The sequence below is a fragment of the Mchenga conophoros genome, linkage group LG5 (assembly GCF_057382185.1).
Source record: "Mchenga conophoros isolate Kocher_MC1m ecotype Shallow Benthic linkage group LG5, M_conophoros_male_GT1.1, whole genome shotgun sequence".
Lineage (NCBI taxonomy): Eukaryota > Metazoa > Chordata > Actinopteri > Cichliformes > Cichlidae > Mchenga > Mchenga conophoros.
This window is the reverse complement of record NC_140530.1, coordinates 1,895,926-1,920,938: the sequence shown is the minus strand read 5'-3', so window position 1 is coordinate 1,920,938 and position 25,013 is coordinate 1,895,926. Positions and strand designations below refer to the sequence as shown.

The following is a 25,013-nucleotide window of genomic DNA, read 5'->3' as shown; positions in this document are numbered from 1 at the left end:
AGCCTTGCTGATGAATTGACCGAGCACTCAGGGATAAGTGACACATTCAAAGCAAAAAACATGGAACTGTGGTTTGGTGGATGGAGTTGTAGTGTGTCTTCTCTTTGTTGGAGTTGCAGTCACGACCTTGCTAACTGCCTGTGGATGCTGCTTCATTCCCTGCCCTCCCTTCCACTGCTCTAACCAAGACCACCTACATGTGTCACCGAATGAGGCAGAAAGAGAATGACTAAAAAGACGATCTACAGCCCTATGATGACACTATGGACAGTAATGAAGTGTAATGCAATAATGACAGTTATACTGAAAATCCAGACAGGAGAGAGAGAGGCCTGATGTAGAAGTAGAAAAACACAGTGCACTGCATTTGTGTAAATATTATGAAGGAGTGTTGCATAAACAGGAGGCAAATGATAGAAAAAGTATTAAATTTATGCATCACACCCTGAAATTAAAGCTACGCAACTCTCTTTACTCTTTGTGCTTTTCTCAGGCTTTGATGTGGCTCCTCTGCCATCTGTTGTCCAAAGCACAGTCAGAGTCATATACAAGTACACCATGTGACTAAACTAAACATATATCTACCAGGATAACTTTGGAAGACGTGTAGAAATGACACTTGCAGGATTGCCCCGGTGAACACTGGCATAGATGTTTGTTGTGTATGGTATTGCTTCCTTGCAAGTAAAGTAAACATGTTGGAACTCGCTACTCTGTGTCTCACTTCATAAGAGAATTTTTCCAACAGAGAAATTCAAGAATTAAATGAGTAAAATTAATAATCTACTTTGACCATGAGCCACTCTTGTATGTTTATTTTTAAGATTTCAGAAAGTGTTCAAATCCCATGTTATTCAGACTTTCTGTCATATACAATTAGCGTTCGGATTTATGAATGATAAGGACTTTTTTGACATAAATTTAAAGATACAGCCTTATGACAGACAACCACTCCTTGGAAATGACCTCAAATACCTGAACCTCTTGCCAGGAAGTGTTTACTGATTGATTTTTATGACATTTACTGCCAACAGTAAATGTTGCTGAGTTTATGAGCTTGATTCATGTAAATCAGAAGATGTTCGAAAGATGATTATTGAGTTGATCCACCTTATTAAGGCTGGATCAAGAGGGTGAAAAGACTTCATTTTGGGTTTGGGTATGCACCATTGAAGTACAATGTCAACTACTGCGAAGTTGTTTATTTATTTACTACTTAGAGACCATATATTGAAATAGCATTGTCTGACTTTCATCCAAACTCCTGCTGAAAAACTGGTTTGCCACTTGAAGTGTTCTGGAGATGAAAAAAATGCTTTCAAGGTTGCATTTTTACAATTCAATTCAATTCAATTCAATTTTATTTATATAGCGCCAAATCACAACAAAAGTCGCCTCAAGGCGCTTCATAGGTACAGAGAAAAACCCAACAATCATATGACCCCCTATGAGCAAGCACTTTGGCGACAGTGGGAAGGAAAAACTCCCTTTTAACAGCAAGAAACCTCCGGCAGAACCAGGCTCAGGGAGGGGCGGGGCCATCTGCTGCAACCGGTTGGGGTGAGAGAAGGAAGACAGGATAAAGACATGCTGTGGAAGAGAGACAGAGGTTAATAACAGATATGATTCAATGCAGAGAGGTCTGTTAATACATAGTGAGTGAGAAAGGTGACTGGAAAGGAAAAACTCAATGCATTATGGGAATCCCCCGGCAGCCTACGTCTATTGCAGCATAACTAAGGGAGGATTCAGGGTCACCTGGTCCAGCCCTAACTATATGCTTTAGCAAAAAGGAAAGTTTGAAGCCTAATCTTGAAAGTAGAGATAGTGTCTGTCTCCTGAATCCAAACTGGAAGCTGGTTCCACAGAAGAGGGGCCTGAAAACTGAAGGCTCTGCCTCCCATTCTACTTTTAAATACTCTAGGAACAACAAGTAGGCCTGCAGTGTGAGAGCGAAGTGCTCTAATAGGGTGATATGGTACTACAAGGTCATTAAGATAAGATGGGGCCTGATTATTTAAGACCTTGTATGTGAGGAGCAGGATTTTGAATTCAATTCTGGATTTAACAGGAAGCCAAAACAGGAGAAATATGCTCTCTCTTTCTAGTCCCTGTCAGGACTCTTGCTGCAGGTAATGCCATCCAGAGTAAGAATCTGCTTAGATACCATATTTCTAAGATTTTCAGGGCCGAGTACAATAACCTCAGTTTTATCTGAATTAAGAAGCAGAACGTTAGCGGCCATCCAGGTCTTTATGTCTTTAAGACATTCCTGCAGTTTAACTAATTGGTGTGTGTTATCTGGCTTCATGGACAGATAGAGCTGGGTGTCATCTGCATAGCAGTGTAAATGTATGCTATGTCGTCTAATAATGCTGCCTAAGGGAAGCATGTATAATGTAAACAGAATTGGTCCTAGCACTGAACCCTGTGGAACTCCATAATTAACCTCAGTGTGTGAAGAGGACTCTCCATTTACATGAACAAACTGGAGTCTATTAGATAGATATGATACAAACCACTGCAGTGCAGTACCTGTAATACCTACAGCATGTTCTAATCGCTCTAATAGGATATTATGGTCGACAGTATCGAATGCTGCACTGAGGTCTAGCAGGACAAGCACAGAGATGAGTCCACTGTCAGAGGCCATAAGAAGATCATTTGTAACCTTCACTAAAGCTGTTTCTGTGCTGTGATGAGCTCTGAAACCTGACTGAAACTCTTCAAATAAACCTCTGCAGATGATCTGTTAGCTGTTTGACAACTACTCTTTCAAGGATTTTTGATATGAAAGGAAGGTTGGAGATTGGCCTATAATTAGCTAAGACTGCTGGGTCTAGAGATGGCTTTTTGAGTAAAGGTTTAACTACAGCTAGCTTGAAGGCCTGTGATACATAGCCGATCATTAGAGATAGGTTGATCATATTTAAGATTGAAGAATTAATTAATGGCAGGACTTCTTTGAGCAGTTTTGTAGGAATGGGGTCTAAAAGACACGTTGATGGTTTGGAGGAAGTAATTATTGAAGTTAACTCAGAAAGATCAATTGGAGAAAAAGAGTCTAACTTAACATCAATGGTACTAAGAGTAGCTGTAGATAATATTACATCTGTGGGATGATTACTGGGAATTTTTTCTCTAATGATAAAAATTTTATTTGTGAAGAAGTTCATGAAGTCATTACTAGTTAACGTTAAAGGGATTGTTGGCTCAACAGAGCTCTGACTGTTTGTCAGCCTGGCTACAGAGCTGAAGAGAAACCTGGGGTTGTTCTTATTTTCTTCAATCAGTGATGAGTAGTAAGATGTTCTGGCTTTGCGAAGGGCTTTTTTATAAAGCAGCAAACTATTTCTCCAGGCTAAATGATGATCCTCTAAATTTGTGACACGCCATTTCCTCTCCAGATTACGAGTCATCTGCTTTAGGGTACGTGTTTGAGAATTATACCACGGAGTCAGGTACTTCTGATTAGAGACCTTAGTTTTCACAGGAGCTACATTATCCAGAGTCGTACGTAGTGAGGAGGTGAAATTATTAACAAGATAATCGACCTCTGTTGGAGCAGCGTTCAGATAGCTGCTCTGCTCTGTGTTGGTACAGGGCATTGAAGATGATAACAGTGGGTGGATTATATTCTTAAACTTAGTTACAGCACTTTCAGAAAGACATCTACTGTGATAAAGTCTACTCTCCACTGCTGTGTAATCAATTATTGTAAATGTAAATGTTATCAGGAAATGATCAGACAGGAGAGGGTTTTCAGGAAACACTGTTAAATGTTCAGTTTCTATGCCATATGTTAAAACAAGATCTAGAGTGTGATTAAAGTGGTGGGTGGGTTCTTTTACATTTTGACAGAAGCCAATTGAGTTTAATAACAGACTAAATGCCATGTTGAGGCTGTCATTTTTAGCATCTACATGGATGTTAAAATCACCCACAATAATGATTTTATCTGAGCTCAGAACTAAATTAGATATAAAGTCTGAGAAATCAGACAGAAACTCTGTGTAAGGCCCAGGTGGACGATAGATGATAACAAGTAAGACTGGTTTCTGAGTTTTACAGCTGGGGTGGACGAGGCTAAGCATCAGGCTTTCAAATTAATTAAAACAACAATTGGTAATTAAATTTTCCATTTACTAGGAGACAGGAGAAACATTTTACTGATACCTCACTGAATGTAAATCAGCAGCAGCAGGTAGTGATAGTCATATATTGAAAATATTACTTGTGATGTTACTGAGAAACTCCACAGACTTTGTCTTAATAGGTTTTGGCATGCAACAGCTGGAGCTTACTATGTGAGAACTACTGTGCAAAACTGCTGAGCCACACCTGTTCTTTAAATTTCACTGAGAAAGTCAAAAAGTGAATATTCGGTATGACCATCTTTATTCTTCAACAAAGCCTGAACTCCTCTGGGCAATGTTTCTTGTCATTTCTTACAAGAAAGTCGTCTTCAGGAATAGTTCTCCATGCTTCTTAAAGTATATTCTTGGACTTTCCTGTCTTTGTCATGGCCAGTCATCGCCGGTCGACCTGCCTGTTGTGTTTGCATGTGTGTGGTCTCTCCTTTTTTCTCCGCGTCTCACTGTGTGTTTGTTTATTTTTTGTGTGGAAGCATTTCCACATTTCCAGAAGTCTGGGCGCTGGGTGGCATCTGACCTGGAACTGTTCTCCCACTGAACCCAACCACGCCTGCAGCTAATCGCTTCACCGGCCGCTAAATGCACCTTGGGGGGCTTGGGGTGAAACGGCATTTCGAAATGCGGTATACTGTGTATATTGTTGTATTGAAAATAAACATCTTGAATTGCACTGAATGATTTGAATAATTATCCGCCATCTTGGGCAGACCTTTATAATGGTGTGATGGGGCAGCTGTCAGCGCTGGAACGTTGAGTTAAGCCTGGCTGTACTGCCGTGGATAGCAGAAGAATTGTGTGGTACTGAAGGATTACCTAGTCACCGTGTGTTTGCGTTTCACTAGGAATTGAGGATGGATTGCTCGGGAGCAGCAGGAGGAACCACGGACTAAGAGATTATTGTCTGGAGCACGGAGTTGCACTGGACCGACACGGACACTGTTAGGAGCTGGGAGAAGTCATTTTTGGAAGTAGATTGTGTACAGAACGGCGTTCACCTTGTTTCACTGTAACTAAATGCACTCGTCTTATCTCAAGGAGTCTGCTCATCCCCTTCACTGTGACACTCTTTTTCTGTTCTCTGATTCCACAGTGCTTCAATAATGTTCGGTCTGGGCCAGTCCTTGACTCATAGTGTTTAATTCCAAGTTTTTTCTATCAATGGATAGAAAAACTTGGGAATTGCGTCATGCTGTTTCCAATTGACTGAGTCTTTACAGCCAATCAGATGCTTTCCAAATGGTATTGCATTGTGGATTAAACTCTAAGTTTCTGCATTCATAATTTTGTCAGTTTGAATAAGATCACCAACACCACTGTCCCCAAACCATGACAGAGTCTCCATCATCCATTAAGACCTGTTGCCACTTGTGTTTCAGTCCAGGTTTTGTATAATTTGGCCTAACTTAGCCCTTTTTTAAGAATCTAGTTCCCCTTCCTTAAGAATGACTTCTTGACTGCCACTCTTCCACTGATATCGGATGAGGCTTTGGTGATCTAATGAAAGGCCAGAGGCATCTCTCAGGTCCTGTGTTCTCTCAGGTGGGGTGTCACATTTTGACCTAAGGACTTTCAGGCCTTGGGTGCATTCCACAATACAGAGACACAAGAATTTGTTTTGTTCATATCATGTCTAAATGGTCGAATGACAATGAAGTCTGAACTAAATCAGTTTGTGTAAAGGAAATGAAAGAATATGAGAATATCAGAGGGTTTACTACATAGAAATGGCATTTGATGATTGCTGTTATGTATTTCTTTTCTCAGTGTGGCATTGTCATAATACTAGTGTTCCAGCTCCATAAAAAAAGGTTAATCATTTCTAATTGACTGCCCTGCCCAGCAGGGTGTACCGTATGACTTGTGTCTCTGGATGTCACTTGAGTGTAGGATAAAATAATGCATTTGTTCAATGATCATGCTACCACATACTTCTTCTCTTGAATTTCTCAGTGGCTAACATTAGCTTTGCTCAGCACAGCCTCAAACCTATGCTACTGGAAATAATGTAGATTGCACACATATACACACGTATTTGTGTAACTGTGTGAGGTTTCATTGAGGGATGGACACTGCGTGGCACACAAAGCAAAATTATAAAAGGTTAGTTTAATGACTGCATGTAAGGGCGTAATGACTCTCCATGTGTTTATCCAGTGACATTGTGCTGAGATCACAGCAGTAAAAATCCACCCCCACCCTCCCTTTCCCGTGTTTTTTCTGGCACTGATCATGAGGTTTCCAGTAAGCTACGTGCTGCACACAGCTTTTGGCTAGCGGCCAAATGTACCTGCTCGACAGGTATATTGACCTAGAAGGAGGTGAACAGTCTTTTCCACTTACAACAGGTAAATGTGTGTGTGTGTGTATGTGTGTGTTTGTGTGCGCGTGTGTGCACGTGTGTGTGTGTGTGTTTTCTCGTGAAACTCACCAGCTAGATCATTAACAGGTCTAACAATAACACTGACAGGATAAAAAGCTACCTTGTTGTGACAGACAAGGCTCTGACCTAAGTTACATGGTAAATAACCTACAATGCTAATGCGTTTGAGAGTTTTGAACACCTTTTTGTACGAGTGCATGATTACTAACTATATGGCATTCAGGTACAATGCATACAACCCCCCCCTCCCCACACACACACACACACACACACACACACACACACACACACACACACACACACACACACACACACACCACCACCACCACTTCTATTAGACACTTTTCACTTTTTGAGTAAACTAAACAATTACTAAGAGTGCACAGCACATTCTGACAACTGCAGAAAAGAACTAATATAGCTGGTTTTACAGTTAACAGCAGCTTTACCATTCACCATTCTGCCTAGGTTAGGTCAGGTCTGACTCGAGCACACGAAACAGATGTGAATGGGTCTGGAGACGCCAGTTATATTAACTGTATGTTGTCTGTACCATCTTTCATTTTGTTTAGTATGTTGTCATTGACACAGCCCTTGAAAGAACAGGCAACAAACAGCAATCTGACAACCATTAGGTATCAGGATGAAATCCTTGGTCCCACTGTCAGACTCAGTGCCGTACTTAAGTGGAGAGAGCAGTTCCTAGAGGATGAAGGAATTAACACCACTGACTGGCTCCCCATTTAGCTGACCTAAATCCAGTAGAACTCCTCTGGGACAATATGTTTCAGATCTAGGGGAAATACCCCAGTACACATTTCACTGTTTTATGCATACAGGCACGTGGGGGCTGTACAAACTACTACTGTCTTTGAATTCAGCCCTGTGTAGATTGATCATTTTGAGTTCTAATGCTTTAACAAAGTTCTTTATGAAAGCTGTAGCCAACCTAACTGACCATCCACCCATCCATCCATTCGCTTCTGCTTATCCTTCTCAGGGTCGCGGGGGGCGCTGGAGCCTATCCCAGCTGTCATAGGGCGAGGGGGCGGGGTACACCCTGGACAGGTCGCCAGTCTGTCGCAGGGCCAACACGCAGGGACAGACTCCCGCATTCACACCTATGGACAATTTGGATTAATTAATTAACCTATCCCCACAAACTATATATAATAATATATAGTTAATAATAATTAATAATAATAATTATAATTACTCCTTTAGCAACAAGGCTTTATATACAACAACAATGCCCTTACTCTACCTCTTATCTTTCTATTCTGTATTTCCAGTTATCTCAAAGATTTCCTCTTGTATCTTAGGAGTTTTTTTCTCACTTATTGCCAAATGTTGATCAAGGAGGAATTTTGTGGCATTGTTATTCAGTAAACTACATGAACTATATATTAATGCAAAGCATAAATATATTTAATACCTATTCATATGTTGCTGAAGAAAATCAGATATGTAATTAAAAGCAATTTCTTACTAAAGTCTCAGGTAAATGCCACTTCCATCAAATCAAGTTTTTATGTTGCAGCCTACCCTACTAGATGTTATCGTGCCCCATCACGAATAACAGGTCTGACCTGTAGCGAACAAAGCTGAAAGCAGAAAATGTCTGCCAGAGTTAACTCTGAAAGAAGCAGACTGAGAAATGTGAAAACCACAAACAAACATTAGCTTCTACATTTTAGAAATCAAACAGTGGTGCCTTGATAGTGTGCAGCAGTTAAAAGTACCACATTTAGCTAAATAGTAATTATTTCATTATTCCATCACACAGCACACACAGCACACCTGCACTATCTATAGACTGTTTTTACTGATACTTGTTTGCCTTAACTCAAAAGTGATACAACGTATTGATCATGTCTGAACTTTAATAAAAAGTAAAAAGACTTTCATAACACTGTTAGGTGCATAGGTACTAATTATGTTGCTAAGAGGTGACTAGAAGATTCCATTGTTACACAACGGAAAAGAAAAAAGCCATTCCAACAAACAGGTATTACTAGTCCTTATGGTAAAACACGAGTGAGTCTACAGCATGGACCGGTATGAAGCTATGTTTTTTTTTTCATTTCATAACAGTGCTTTCTGTTCGCAGTACAAGTAAAAAAAAAAAGAAAGAAAAAAAGCTAAAGATAATGTGGCCTGGTTTTTTGTAACAATGCACAATGGACTTCCATGCAACGTGGGATATCTGCAGAGTTCTCTTTAGCTTTGTGTAGGGTTTATCCCACGTGTGCATGGTGAATGGACAGCACTTTTCTACTCTGCCTCAGGACTCAAATCACTTTATACAACTTGCCTCATTCACCCTTTCTATGCTTTTCCTGCTTAAAGTCAAGTATTTACACAGATCAGAGATAATTATGCAGACTGGGGCAGTCAAGGATCAAACCACCAAAGGTCAGATTATTAGATGACCTGCTATACAGCCACTCTATATGCATGTTGTTCACATTCAGTTCCTCTGATAGCAGTGAGCAGTATAAGATTAATATATATTTGCATTCTTAAAAGGTTAGGGGATTATCATATAAAGCCAGTATTTTAAATGGAAGACTAATTGCAGTTCGGTCAGCCAATTGCAGAGTTAGCTTGATCTTGCATGCTCAAGTTGTTGGGCAGAAACCATGTGCTGTCTATAATCGTTTTATGCTGAGATAATATGGACAGTAAATCATTCAAAGTTTCTCATTTTTATTCTATTTTATCCATCAGGATTAAAAAAAAGTGTTCCATCTTTTTTATGGAATACTAACATCATAACATCATATTGTTATTAGCACAACAATCTGTAGGCAACTTAGCGTAAGCAAATGGAGATGCCACAATCTTAAACTCAACAGAGACAAAGAAACCCCTTCCAATAGTAATGAAGGTCTTATTTGTATCTGGATATTCTGTTCTAAAGGTTCTTAAGTTATAGTTCTCTGAAATTGTATCTCTCCTATCTCTCACATTATTGACTTGGATTCTTAGTCTTGTCCTTAATCCTAAATATATAAGATTTTGTCAATTTATTCTGTAATAATGTTAAAAATAAAGAATATTTTTAACCTGCCTGTGTTGTGAAAGAAGACAACAAAAGAAAACATCTATTTAAAATCGAAACTGCCTGCATTTATTTCCCCCCCCCCCTTACTTTATGAATATGTTTTGTTTTTTTATTGTAATTTAAGATGTTATCTCAGTCAGAGTAATAATAATGATCCATTTTAGCTACTTGGGGTTAAACTGGATCAGTTTTTGCATCTGACAGCATTAAAATATGAAAAATTTTAACATTATTTTCAGCTGCAAAAGATGTGTGATGAGGCTGTTCCAAGATTTTAGACCATTAGTATTGTTCACCCATACTGATGGTCTAAAACTGAGGTTTATGGGAAACTTAAGACTGAAACACATGGCATGTCTGTGTATGTATTCTATGGGAGAGTAGGGACAACACAGTTTCTGTGGGCGCTTGATACAGCTGCAAGAACTGTGTTTGCATCATGTTTGCATATTTGAGGGTGGCTGTATCTTAGGAGGTACAGCAGGTCATCTAATAATCGGAAGGTTGGTGGATGGTGCAGACGAAAGACTGTCTGCTCCAGTCTGCATTTTACTGTTTGCTTGGGCAAGATAATAACCTCAAGTTTGTCTCGGATGCCATAGTAAATGTATGTGAAAGCACTTAAGGATCAAAAATCTGTGAACTGGGGAGTCAGGTTTCAAACCGCTTGCTCTACCTCCTGACCACCCAGAGTTTGCCACCCTTCCTGATTTCTTGTTTTTTGTATGCTTGTCATGATTAAATGTTTGAGATCGTCAAACAAATGTAAATATTAGACAAAGTAAATGCAAAATATACTTTCTAAATGAAAGTGTTTATTATCATTATTATTATTATTGTTGTTGTTGTTGTTGTTGTTATAGCAGAAACAATTGCAATCAAGTGTTTGCAATAACTGGCAATGAGTCTTTTACGGAGCTTTGGAAGAATTTTGGCCCACTCATCTTTCGAAACTGTAAATATCAGCCACAATTTTTTCAAGTATGTAGTTTTCAAGCATGAACTGCCTTTTTAAGGTAATGCCACAGCATCTCACTCACACTCAGGTCAGGACTTTGGAGTGACTAGGCCACTCCAAAGTCTTCCTTGTGCAGAACCCAAGTGCACTTCAGTTTCAACACATTCAAGAAGATATGAAAAGTCAATGATTGAAGAAGCCATTTGTTGCAGGAAGTGGAAGCAAATCATGAATGAGGTCCCAAAACCAGAAACACCTTGACTGATGGCTCTGAGGACCCCTTCCTCTTCCAATTACCAATTAAAGGACAAAAGAAGAAGAAGTAGAAGATTGATTAAGGTTTACTAGTAAATTGCAACAATTCCATAATGTTGTTGCCATTTGGACTTTCAGTTAAATATTTTCTAATCATTTTTGGCTGATATGTTTTCAGGACAAACAAATATATATAAAAAGGTTTTAATCATCTGTTTATTTATGTCACACAGACATTTATTCTTTGTAGATAGGTCTAAAGTTTATCAATATAAATATATCTGGCGTGCTTCCAAATAACCTGATCCATACATGAATGCAATATGAAAGGGTTCATTTCATAAACAGGTTGTTGGCAATGGATTTCGTCTTCTCATAGGTTTTGGTTCTGTCCCAGCCTTTTCTCCAGCATCCCGCAGCTCTTGTTGTAGGACTTTCCAACCCCCAACACTTTCACTAATGAGGTATCCAATATGTTTGTTTCAACAACATGCTCACTAATAATGAAGTATGTGGAAAAAACAGTCCCCAAACAGAAAGTTGATACATGTCAAAATTTATTTATACAAAAAGCCATAAAAACAATATGCCATGCAATTCACATAATTCACATAATTCACATAATGATTGACATAAGATTTACTCCCCTCATCAATCCAGAGATCAATGATTACATTACAACAATCACACAAACTGCAACAGATTTCTGACTGATTCACACCAACCAGTCATGTTCAAATTCAGACACTTATGAACTACTCTGTACTCAAACATTGTGTAAACACACTTTATAATAAGTGATACCAAAAGACATGTAGTGCACATCTTTACTTTGTTAATGTGAAGTAACTTCTACATTTATTTCTAGCCAAGTTTTTTTGTTTTTCCAAACTTATGTTACACTAAGAAACAATGTTTTTCACGTGAAAAAAAAACTGTGATATGGGAAAATGACAGAAAAGATGTTTATAGTGCTACAGTAGCGAATGAAGATGAGAGTCCTGCATCAACAAAAACAAGTAAATACCAGAGTAAAATCTGTTCATCTGTACGAGGTTTGCTTTTTCAGCCTTTACTGTAGGTACTTGCACTCACAAGTATCTAAAACAATTTAAAAACACGTGAAACGTCATATTGGTTCATAAAACCTACTAGAGCCATAAACACTGGCTTACATTTTCTGTAACACCTTCCTTCTAAAGGAAGTTAGTGTCTTAAACATTTGGGGCAGCAAGGATTTTTTCAGACAGGCAACATGGTTAGGCATTTATAGTTGCTGAACTGCTGCTCTGACTGGCTTTTCAGTTCTTACCCACTTAGTAACTAATGTCTTACATAGTCATACCAATCTCCTCAATCTTCCAGCCACTGGAGTTTTTTCCAAACTTGTATACAAGCCTCCTGCCATCGACTCGTTCCAGAATCTCCCTTTTATAGTAATACCTGCAGATGGAGAAGTTTCAGTTACTTGAAGTTCAGCACATAGCATATCATCCCCTTCATCATCTGGTGCTCAGTTTAAAACAACTGAGCGTTTTATATGTGAAGTGGAGAGTCTTAATTAACCTGCCATAACAATCTTCTGACTTCTGTGACCTGGAGGAGCTATGTATCCAGTGCAACTCTGATTAGTTGGGCTAAAGTTTGATTCATAGTTAAAGCAAAAGCATCTGAAAAGTATCTTAAATGTGACGAAGCTGTCACTGCTGTTACTGCAGCATGTGTTTTTAGCCTTGTTACAATATTTTCTTCTGAATCATATCTGATTCAAATATCTGATTAAATTGTTGAGATTGAGGAAGAAGTAAAGGAAGGGCTGCTGCAAGAACTCACCTCATTGCACGGCTGAGCTTTTCATATGTCATGCTGCTGTTTTTCTTCTTCTGGCCCCACATCTGAGCCACAGCTTCAGATTTGAGGAACTTAAAGACACCCTCACGGCGGTCCTCCCATTTCATTAGGCCCTGATTCTTTTCTGGGTGGATCAGAATGTCTCTGATGAATTCCCACAGGTGAGTGCCACGAGGTGCTGAAGACAGTGGGACAAAATAAGCTAAATGTCTGTTTGCATGTGCATGCTGCATTAGCATAAAGCAAGCAAGAAGAAAAGATCAATATCTGTGGTCTAGTAAAGATGCAAATTAAATGCAAAATAGAATCTGTAAAATAGTTCAGTGTTCAGATGCATGCCTACTGAAACGGTTTTACATTATTAGTAAGACAGCATTTGTGGGCTTACCATGTTTGTTTTTCTTTGGATTGTCATATATGTTGCTGCTGTGCTCTCTGCTGACTTTAGGAGGTCGCCCCCGTGGTCGTTTCAATCGGGACTCTCCATTCTCTGGCTTGATGTACACTTCTGTCGATGAGATGGTGACTTATCAGAAATGAATCGAAATACAGGGAATGCAAATAACTTCAAACGTTTTTTGTTGTTGTTTTTTCTTGTTTACTCACTTGAAATCGGAGGGTAAGAGAACTCGGGGTCAGATTCGCTGCTGCCAGACTCTGGTGAACCGATGCTTGGAAAGCCAAACATGCCAGCTGAATACATGAGAGATATATTTTTAATAACATTCTTGAACTTGAATGATAACAAGTCTTGACAAATATGAAGATAAAATACTAACTGTTGGAGGAGGAGCTGTACTCGCTGTCAGAATGATTATCAGACAGGTAGCCAGTGTCTCTCAGTGGTGTCATTGGTTCCATGGTCAGAGTAGTCAGATCATAGTCATCCTGATAGTCAAATTCTCTTTTGTTGACAGCTTCTTCAGCTGTAAGTAGAAATTAGCAAGTCCACTTGTAAACTAGTCCACATAATATGTCAACTTTGAACATATCGGTATAAGATGTACCTTGACCAATTTTAATTGTGCTGAGTAGAGGAAAGTTCTGTCCAAGGTTGTCCAAGAAGTTGTCCAAGAGCTGGCAGGTCTCGTTCAATTCTTGTCCTGATAACATCTGCATCTCTGGGGAAGGAAAGATTAGTTTACATGTATTTTTCATACATAAAAATAATTCTTCTTCACATAGCTAGATGTTAGAAATAGTTCAGTTATGTATGGATATTTTCAGCTGTTGCTGTCAGTAAATTGTTCCTGAATAACATGAGCATTTTACCAGGCATTTTGCTCTTGTGCTCCTGTAGACTCTGATAGAGGTGTGGGCCAAGCTGCACACCAAAGATCCCAATCATCTGCTCCCGGTTCATCTGGCAAAGGGCGGAGCCATCCATGGCACAGTTTGCCAGACTAAGGGTGTTTGCATCGAACTTGGTGCTCTCTACTTGGTCACTGATCCACTCCAACACATGATCTGCTGTCCAGTAATTAGGGCTGATCTGCCTGTACCCCTGACCTGCAGCGACAGCCAGAGATTATTTATTATTCCTGAGCTGTGCAGATACTCAGTACACACTAAGCTTTAACAGAAATTTAGCATATTTTCATAAAAACCATGATCTTGGTTCATACACACAGGTTTGAATCTGACAATAAGGCACTTTTAGTTTAGCTTAACTTTGAAGCCCGTCTCTAAGTTCGAACAAATAAAGTGAAACTGTTTTAACCATGAGGTCACAGCATTCTCCTGTTATGCGGTTATGCTGAGTTAAACATTACTTGCCTGGTAAATCATTTAGTGAGTGACTAAATAAGGTCAAAGCAAAGGTGAGCAGGCTGGCTGAAGTTTGAAAGAGAGCGTCTGTTTACTTTGAGATTAGTCTGTAGCTGAAACTAGACTGGCCTGGTTAACTAAAGCTTCAAAGCCAAGAGACTTAACATGTTGAAAATCTTTTGTCTGACACAGATCAGCTAAACACGTGAATTGTGTGACAGTGCAAGGTCAGAAATAACATGTCTCTTCTCACCAGCTATGTTGGAACTGTATGCTGGATTGCTGATTTGCAGCGGACTGATGCTGGAAAGCATAGTGGCCTGATGTTGCAGCACATCTGGCAAACCAGTCTGATACATGGTTAGGTTAGCATGAGTCAGAACAGTGCTGAGGCACGGCGATGACATGGAGGCACTGTGAAATATAGAAAATGCTTCTTTACATCCCAGAAAAACTAGCAAACAGGAAACCAGCAAACAAAGCTTACTAAAAGCAGGATCATAAGTTAGGTATGTATATAATTTACCTGATTACAACACTGGCCACAATATGATGAAACAGAAAGACGTCCTAAGACAATCCAGTGTCTGGATTCTGCTGTTTGAGTACCACTGCCCTCTCTGGCTCGGTATCCACGGCAAAAAAATGTACCTGCTTTTACCTTATGAGCTTTATAGTTGTGGGGGATGGACTCAGGTAAATTCAGGGGAATTCCACCTGAACATGGCCACGCCTCCATTGCTACTCCTCCCCCAGTTTCCTGAGAACTTGATCAACAAAACAAACCTGCCCTGCCTTTTATTCTTCGCTTATATTTCTACATCATATTTTGTACACTGACTGGGCAGCTTTCATAGGCTTCTTTTTCCTTAGATTTTTGTTGCTTGACATTTCTTTTGTTCCATTACAGTTCTTATTCTAGGTCCCTTTTGAAATACTTTTACATTTCTACTGTTTTTCAACTAACTTGACATATTTAAATGTCAAGGTATTGACACAGACATGTTTCACATCAGTGAGGAAGGGGTGTGTGTGATAGACATTTGCAAATAGTCACGATCTAAAAAATAGACACAAAGAGGTACCTGTCCTGTGAGGACAGGTACCTTTATCAGTTTTGCCAGTCACCACAGGCAAACAGTGATAAAAGAATGTTATGTAGCTTCTCAAACTTCTACTGCACCCAGCTGCCTTGTTTGACACACACGAAGCTAAGTGGTAACCTCATATTTACCAGGTTACACACATAAACACACACAGGCACAGAGAGAGAGCACAGAGAAAGATTTTCATGGCAAGAAAAACTTAATTGAACCTTTGTATTGATCAACCTGTATCTTTAATACTGGTGTGAACATGAAAATATGACTTGTACATCCAAAATATCCAGCAGTAAGTTTTTGCCCAAAATATGTGCATTTTCTATCTTAGCCTTGATGTCCAGGATGACTGACATTTATTTTATGGATCTGCCTCACATATTTAGCCAGCTTTATGACTTCTGGGCCATATCTGACCTAGACTACGCTTGCACACTGCACCATATCAAGCCTTTTGACCCATGTTTGTGAGGGAGCTGAGCTGTAAGTCCTAAAAGCAGCTCAGATTAGGCCTAAATGTGTCTGTTTCTAATTTACTCTGATTCCAAAGTCTCTACCAAGCTAAAACAAACCATACCTGCCAAACCTCTCATCAGTGCACAAAGCCTTCAGTTCATGTTGCCAGCAATGGCAACAGCTTAATGAAGTTATGTTGCCTGTTGACTTTAGAGGTGCTGTAAATTATTCTTACTCTGAAACTCTAGGAGCAGACAGCAGTCGGCACACTGTACGCCAGTGTTTCCCTCGCTCCAGTCAGAATTGTAGACTGTTAAGAGTGTCCAGCTCTCTTAACATTACTGTACCTAGATACCTGTAACAGAGCTCAAAGCCTAGAGAAGTGTAAACTTAATCCTTACAACAGCAAAGAAATATCAGCGGCCATATTGTTAGTATTGGTACTAATACTTGTTTAGATAAACATCAGAGGATATAAACACAAGAGGGCATGTTGATAATTATTCCATCCTAATGGTAAGCTCGTCAGTATTTTGCAGACACAGTGTGTACGTACTCTGTCCAGGTGTCATATTGCAGAAAGAAACAGGTTTTCTGTGTTGCAGCAAACCAAAGCTACTGCTTGGCCTGGCTCAGTGCTGATACCTAGTGGTTAGTAATCTCCTGCCAAAGCCTACAGCATTTGTAAAGTATCTGTTCTGCTAATATAAAAAAGGATCTCTTACAATATGGCTTGGCCAATACATGGTAGAAATGCAGAAAAGTACAGAAAGAAATACATAAAAATGTACCATTGAAATACTGTCAATTATTGCTTTTTTTAAAAGGCTTTAAAAAGTGACATGTCATTCTTGTTACGTTTCAGGTCATATTAGAGTTTTGTTGTACTCTTTAATCTCTTGGGTGACTGTTTAGGGCTAGGGTCTGTGGTCCATTTAAAATAGTGTTTTTTCTTGTACTCTATCATTGATTCCAAAAGTAAACATGAAATTCAGCAACAGGAAGGTTTTCTACACGAGTGCTGTAACACGATGGCTGTAACTACCACAAAGTGTTTAACGCAGCACAGCGCAGATATTCATTTGTATGCAAATAAAAATAGGCATTATGGATTTTATTTTTTTGACTTACTGTGTTGAAATGTTTTGCAGTGAAACACAAATATGCTCCCAGCAAGAGAAATAACATAGGAGAACACCGGAGAAATGAACTCACAAGTCATTTAACCAAATCAAAGTAAACTTTATTGTCATCTCCACAGCCAGTGCAGCACACAGAGAGATGACACAATGAGGCTCCGGTTAAATCGGTGAAAAAAGCAAATAGCTAGATATAAAGGGAGTAATAAAAACCTACAAACTGGCCAGTCAGCATCAGCATTAGCAAAACAAGTAACTGCCTCTGTTATTCATAGGCCAATAAACACATCAGCAACAACAACAAAATGGATAGATGGCAGAGCCAGAAATTCACTCTGTATATTTAAGTTAGGAAAGAATAAAGGTGTAAGACCACAAAAGAACGCGTGCTTTAGGCCTCAGAGTCGAATGTTTAAAGATTTCTTTTGATGCATGCTTGGGGACATAGCAATAAGTAGACATCTGGTCCAACATTAAGCATTGCAATTATGAAAGCCTGCTTTCAGTGATAGGAACACCAGGAGACCAGACCCAGACACTTCCTGTTTGCTGAAATACTTCTCTCATACTGTTTTGAAAAGAAAAAGTAGAACAGTGCCAGAAGAAGAATGTGGTTTTCAATTTAAAAATAAATCACCAAGTTTGACTTTGGAATAATGTGTGTTGTACTTCAATCATTTAGAATTTAGGCAACTTTTATGTATATCCGACGTGACATTTTTCACAGCTCATCTGACACTTGGATCTTCAATTCTTTGCACTTTTCGTCCCTATACTTGGCTTTTGCTGGAATCAGGAAACTGAGCTAGAGCAAAAAGACTCAGAATTTACATCACAGCGGTACAGAATTCACTGTTCTCAATGTTGTTCCTGTTTTAATTAGGCTTTGCGTCAGCATTATTCATAGAGGCATTTTTGTTAAGAATTAATGACATTCCAGCGCTAACTGATCAGTATTATTAGGAGAAAAGTCCTAAAACATATCACTTGTCTCTGGTCATAAAAGCAGGGTGAGACGTCACAGGCTCTTATTCAGAGTGAGAAGAAATATCAGGTGTGGACAGGTGTGGACAGGTGGTGACGTGTGTCTGATAATCCTATTTCCTACTAACCTTTGGAATCTGTTTCAGTCAGTAATTGCTAAAGAACATTGCTTTCTCCCAGATTTCACAATGCTGCTCACTCAGTTTCCCCAGCGGATTACAGGAATGCTACGCAACAGGTTTTTGCTTTCATCGCCTGAAGACTAACGGACAAATCCTTTCATCGCTTTCAATGCATGCTCTTTTTCGTCACTCTTCATTGGTATATTGCTAAAGTTGGGGCATTTCGCAGATACCGTATAACAAAAAATATGCCTTTAGCCCAATCACAACCCACATTAAAGTTTTACTGTGACCCCCTTTCAAAAATATAGTTTCAATAAATGTAATTAGATTTATGCAACATGATGAAAAATTTAATGGTGTTTACCTATAATTATGTTGCAATATGAACATGACACCAGACATCTCAAACAGCAAAACAATATTAACTAAAAATAAAGAACCGTGTGAAACCCAGTAATTAACCTCAGTGTGTGAAGAGGACTCTCCATTTACATGCACAAACTGGAGTCTATTAGATAGATATGATACAAACCACTGCAGCGCAGTACCTGTAATACCTACAGCATGTTCTAATCGCTCTAATAGGATATTATGGTCGACAGTATCGAACGCTGCACTGAGGTCTAGCAGGACAAGCACAGAGATGAGTCCACTGTCAGAGGCCATAAGAAGATCATTTGTAACCTTCACTAAAGCTGTTTCTGTGCTGTGATGAGCTCTGAAACCTGACTGAAACTCTTCAAATAAACCTCTGCAGATGATCTGTTAGCTGGTTGACAACAGTATTTTTTCTCTAATGTTTACAACGGTATTTCTGAATTCTACACTGCAATCATCGAGTCCATCCTCACCTCCTCCATCACCGTGTGGTACGCTGGAGCCACTATCAGGGACAAACAGAGACTGCAGCGTGTTGTGCGCTCTGCTGAGAAGGTGATTGGCTGCAGACTCCCATCTCTGCAGGACCTGTACACATCCAGGACATTGCGGCGTGCAGCTCGGATCTCAGCTGACCCTTCTCACCCTGGACACAGTCTGTTTGACCTGCTCCCCTCAGGCAGGAGGCTCCGGTCCATTCGCACCAGAACCTCTCGCCATAAGAACAGTTTCTTCCCCTCTGCTGTTGGACACATGAACAATAACCTTATGACTGTTCCCACCACTAACACATGACCCTACGCTGTGTTCACTGCATCATTCCATGTTTGCACTGACCACCACCTGCACTCATGTATATATCTATCTACTTAGCACTTTTAATTCTTATTCTTATTTTTATTTTCATGTCTATTTAAGCTTAATTTCTGACAGTATGTCTGCACTGAAGCACCGCAGCAATTTCCCAATGTTGTAAACCTGCTCAACATTTGGCAATAAAACCCTTTCTGATTCTGATTCTGAAGAAGTTCATGAAGTCAGTACTAGTTAACATTAAAGCTCAACAGAGCTCTGACTTTTTGTCAGCTTGGTTATAGTGCTGAAAAGAAACCTAGGGCTGTTCATATTTTGTAAGATGTTTTAGCTTTACGGGTTTTTTTTTTAAAGCTGCAAACTATTTCTCCAGGGTAAATAATGGTCTTCTAAATTTGTGATATGCCATTTCTTCTCTGGCTTACAGGTTATCGGCTTAAAGGTGCTCTTTTGAGAGTTTGAGAGACTCTCTTTGGATACTGTAACACCTGTGAAAGAGTTTAAAAAATTATTAACAATGTAATCAACCTCTGTTGGAGTAGCGTTCGGGTAGCTGCTGTGCTCTGTGTTGGTACAAGGCACTGAAGAGGATAACAGTGGATGAATGAGCTAATGTGGATACAACTGTATTATTAAAGTTTGTGCTTGAAACTGTCGTATAGCCTCTGGTGTAAAAAGTCTGGCATTGTAGTGCAGTCAATCTTTGACTGAATCCACTACTGTTGATAACCTCCAGGACATGGAGTGGGCATCTAGGGTTGACCATAACAGATTTCTGATTTGAGAGCAGTAGTGGTTTTTGATATGGGCGACGTGGGCGGTTGCCCAGGGCGGCATCGTGGTGGCGTGGGCATCACGGGCATCGGCAAAAAAAAAAATTTGCTCGTACTCACACTGCCCCGACGTCATGCCATTGGTGACGGCATAGACACCGATCGGTTTTCTATCGCCCATTTGCTTGGATCGATACTAGCCTGGTTAGATCGATTCTTTACTTTGAGTTCTGCTTGTTTGCTATGCTGTGCTTTCGGCAAAAACGAAACAGCCAGGTCGCTGGACTCGCCCTCCTGTGTCAGCGGCGAGCAGGCACACTTTGCCGCCCCCCCTTATGTTTCGGTGTTGCGCCGACACGTCACGTGACTTAGACACTTTGGGGGTTATTGGGTTGTTGTCAAGGTCCTGGGCCATGTTGGCCCAGTATTCTTAGTTTTCGTGTGTTTGGTATTTTGTTCCTTATTTATGCCTTGGTTCCTAGGTTGTTCTGTTAAGATGTTCCTTATTTGATTACCCCCTGTGTATCTGTGAGCCCTCGTTTCCCCTCCTTGTGCTTTATTCCACGTTTCCCCAGCCCGTTATGTCCGCGCTCTCCGTGCTCTCTCTCCTCCTTTCTGAACCTCTGTGTACTTCCTGTTTTACTTTGACAGTCTCTCGTCAGTATGCGTGATGTTGTGTTCACTCCTGCCGTGTCTCGTTACGATTATCTGTGTCAGCTGTGTTCCCTGTGTGCTCCCACTTCCCTCGTTAACCCTCTGTGTAATAGCAGTCTTAGCTCTGGAGTAGTACCAACTGGGTTCAAGCATGCTCTGGTGCAGCCAGTACTTAAAAAAATGAACCTTGACTCCTCTGTTCTTGCTAATTTCAGACATATTTCCAAGCTTCCGTTTCTGTCACATTCATCTGGGAAAGCTTGTCTCCGAGATGGTCTGGAAGGATGGTGTTGAAGGCAGAGCTGAAGTCCACAAACAGGATCCTGGCGTAGGTTCCTGGGGAGTCCAGATGCTGCAGGATGAAGTGTAGGGCCATGTTGATGGCGTCGTCTACAGACCTGTTGGCTCTGTATGCAAACTGCAGGGGGTCCAGGAGGGGGGCCGTGAGGGTCCTGAGATGGGAGAGAACTAGGCGCTCAAAAGACTTCATGACCACAGATGTCAGAGCCACGGGTCTGTAGTCATTTAGTCCAGTGATCCTAGGTTTCTTGGGGACAGGGATTATGGTGGAGGACTTGAAGCAGGCAGGCACATGACATGCCTGCAGTGAGGAGTTGAAAATGCCAGAAAACACTGGGGCCAGCTCGTTTGCACAGTGTCTGAGGGTGGCAGGAGACACGTCGTCTGGGCCGGGAGCTTTCCGAGCATTCAGGTTCTTAAACTGCTTCCTCACATCTGCTTCATGAATATGAAGAGTTGTGGTGGGAGGAGGTGGTGTGAAATCCTCTTTTGTGTGGGGTGAGGAGGGGGGTGTTGTAGGTGAACAGTTTGAAGGTGGTGATGGCTCTATGGAGGGGGGAGAGGTGGGGGAATTAGTGTCCAAAGTGCCTCTATTGTTGGGGCCGTTGGAGGTCTTACCTCTTCGAGAGGACTTTTTCCTATCCTTGGTGAGATCATTTTTATCCTTTAAAAACTTGGAACAAGCAATCCATGTGTTTCACTATATCAGGTGTGCATAATTATTAGGCAACGTCCTTTCCTTTGGCAAAATAGGTCAAAAGAAGGACTTGACGGGCTCAGAAAAGTCAAAAATAGTGAGATATCTTGCAGAGGGATGCAGCAGTCTCAAAATTGCAATTTACTTTGACAGTCTCTCGTCAGTATGCGTGATGTTGTGTTCACTCCTGCCGTGTCTCGTTACGATTATCTGTGTCAGCTGTGTTCCCTGTGTGCTCCCACTTCCCTCGTTAACCCTCTGTGTAATAGCAGTCTTAGCTCTGGAGTAGTACCAACTGGGTTCAAGCATGCTCTGGTGCAGCCAGTACTTAAAAAAATGAACCTTGACTCCTCTGTTCTTGCTAATTTCAGACATATTTCCAAGCTTCCGTTTTCTGTCAAAAATTCTAGAAACAATTGTACAGAAAATTTGTACAATTTGTACAAAATTGCAAAGCTTCTGAAGCGTGATCATCGAACAATCAAGCGTTTCATTCAAAATAGTCAACAGGGTCGCAAGAAGCGTGTGGAAAAACCAAGGCGCAAAATAACTGCCCATGAACTGAGAAAAGTCAAGCGTGCAGCTGCCAAGATGCCACTTGCCACCAGTTTGGCCATATTTCAGAGCTGCAACATCACTGGAGTGCCCAAAAGCACAAGGTGTGCAATACTCAGAGACATGGCCAAGGTAAGAAAGGCTGAAAGACGACCACCACTGAACAAGACACACAAGCTGAAACGTCAAGACTGGGCCAAGAAATATCTCAAGACTGGTTTTTCTAAGGTTTTATGGACTGATGAAATGAGAGTGAGTCTTGATGGGCCAGATGGATGGGCCCGTGGCTGGATTGGTAAAGGGCAGAGAGCTCCAGTCCGACTCAGACGCCAGCAAGGTGGAGGTGGAGTACTGGTTTGGGCTGGTATCATCAAAGATGAGCTTGTGGGGCCTTTTCGGGTTGAGGATGGAGTCAAGCTCAACTCCCAGTCCTACTGCCAGTTTCTGGAAGACACCTTCTTCAAGCAGTGGTACAGGAAGAAGTCTGCATCCTTCAAGAAAAACACGATTTTCATGCAGGACAATGCTCCATCACACGCGTCCAAGTACTCCACAGCGTGGCTGCAAGAAAGGGTATAAAAGAAGAAAAACTAATGACATGGCCTCCTTGTTCACCTGATCTGAACCCCATTGAGAACCTGTGGTCCATCATCAAATGTGAGATTTACAAGGAGGGAAAACAGTACACCTCTCTGAACAGTGTCTGGGAGGCTGTGGTTGCTGCTGCATGCAATGTTGATGGTGAACAGATCAAAACACTGACAGAATCCATGGATGGCAGGCTTTTGAGTGTCCTTGCAAAGAAAGGTGGCTATATTGGTCGCTGATTTGTTTTTGTTTTGTTTTTGAATGTCAGAAATGTATATTTGTGAATGTGGAGATGTTATATTGGTGTCACTGGTAAAAATAAATAATTGAAATGGGTATATATTTGTTTTTTGTTAAGTTGCCTAATAATTCTGCACAGTAAGAGTCACCTGCACACACAGATATCCCCCTAAAATAGCTGAAACTAAAAACAAACTAAAAACTACTTCCAAAAACATTCAGCTTTGATATTAATGAGTTTTTTGGGTTCATTGAGAACATGGTTGTTGTTCAATATAAACATTATTCCTCAAAAATACAATTTGCCTAATAATTCTGCACTCCCTGCATACCTGCATCTCTACCAACTTGCATTGCAGTTTCTGCAGCCTCTTCTGTTCCACATGAGAGAATTCTTTCTAAGGCAGGGGAAATTATCTCCAAGAAAAGAAACAGATTCAGTCCTCGCACAGTGGAATAAACTCTCTTCTTAAATAACAACCAAGCAGGATGAGCTTAAATATCATCATACATCATGTTTTTACTTTACAAGTGTCATGGTCCTGGGTCGTTGACCCAGCATTTTGTGTTTATTCTGATTTGTATTAGTTTAGGGGGTACCTGAAGTTTGGTGTATATTCAGCCCTACCTGTGTCTGTTTTTGGTGCTCTGTTCATGTCCCCGTGTTGTGTTGTAAATCAGTCTGTGTGTTTCCTGTTTTACTTTGAAGGCTCGTGTTCTGGATTTCCTGTTCTGTTCTGAAGGTCTGTGTCTGTTGTCATTGTGTTCAGCTTGTCTCCTTCGGTCCTCATGTGTATTAGGTTCAGCTGTTCTTCCCTCCTGTGTGTGATTACCTGATTACCTTGTGTGTGTATATTTAGTGGGTGTCGGTCTGTGTTCGTTGTCGGCTCGTCTGCATTCATCAGTCTGCCTCTGCGTTATCTGCATTCATCCGTGTATTTCTGCGTTATCTGCGTTCTATGGCGTTCCGTAGTGATGGGCAGATGAAGCCTCATGAAGCACTGAAGCTTTTCATCCAATTGGTTCACCCCAACGCGAAGCTTCTTGAAGCTTCATTTGCTCTAGCAGGACACCTACTGGACGTAAAAATATTAGTTGGCATGAAGTTGAAGAGTGTGGCATTTTGCACACAGCCTGTAAATGTCAACAACAAAAGGAGTGTGTAAAACATCTATATTGTAGTGATGGCAATATACTGTGTATAGTTATGCTGGCAGTATGGAAAATGATTATTTGCGGCAAAGTTCGAACCGCTTCCTGAACCAGTCACGTAGTACAGCCGGGCAGCGAGGCTTCGGACGTCATCATTTTCAGCTCCTCCCATAAATGAAGTAAGCCTCGATACGCGCTTCGCGGAAACGCCCCCTCCATTACTCGACACACGCTTCGAAGCCTCGATACAGAACATCACATCACTAGTGTTCCGTTCCTGTCTCTGCGTCTCTCTGCCCCGCACCCCTTTTGTATGGTCTCAGGTTTGTCATTTAGTTCTCCCAGTTTAGGTTTCTTCAGTTGTTTTGTCATGCCTCATTGCCTGTTTTTGCCACTCCACCACTTGTAAATAAACACTCGTATCATCAGTTTGCTGCATTTTGGGTCCTCCTTTTCCTCCACACCACACGGCTCACTCCGCCAGCCGTGACAGTACGAGCCGACCAAACATGGACCCAGCAGCATCCGCTCCTTCCCAGGAGCCAGCAGCTAATCTCTGCTCACTCCTGGCTGCTGGACTCGCTTCACCCGCTGGCACAAGACTTCCTCCTTCACGAGCTGCACCTT

At 40.8% G+C, this 25,013-nt stretch overlaps 1 protein-coding gene across 1 annotated transcript; it reads right to left on the bottom strand.

Moving 5' to 3' along the window:
* Positions 1-11,354: 11,354 nt before the first annotated feature.
* Positions 11,355-15,071, bottom strand: elf3 (E74-like factor 3 (ets domain transcription factor, epithelial-specific)). The gene is made up of 9 exons (XM_085272819.1): positions 14,959-15,071; positions 14,686-14,846; positions 13,938-14,174; positions 13,673-13,786; positions 13,445-13,591; positions 13,272-13,358; positions 13,054-13,173; positions 12,648-12,843; positions 11,355-12,257 (listed from the first exon to the last, which is right to left on the bottom strand). The coding sequence occupies exons 2-9, from the start codon at positions 14,837-14,839 to the stop codon at positions 12,146-12,148; spliced, it is 1,167 nt and encodes a 388-aa protein (XP_085128945.1). The 5' UTR covers positions 14,840-14,846; positions 14,959-15,071; the 3' UTR covers positions 11,355-12,145.
* Positions 15,072-25,013: the final 9,942 nt, after the last annotated feature.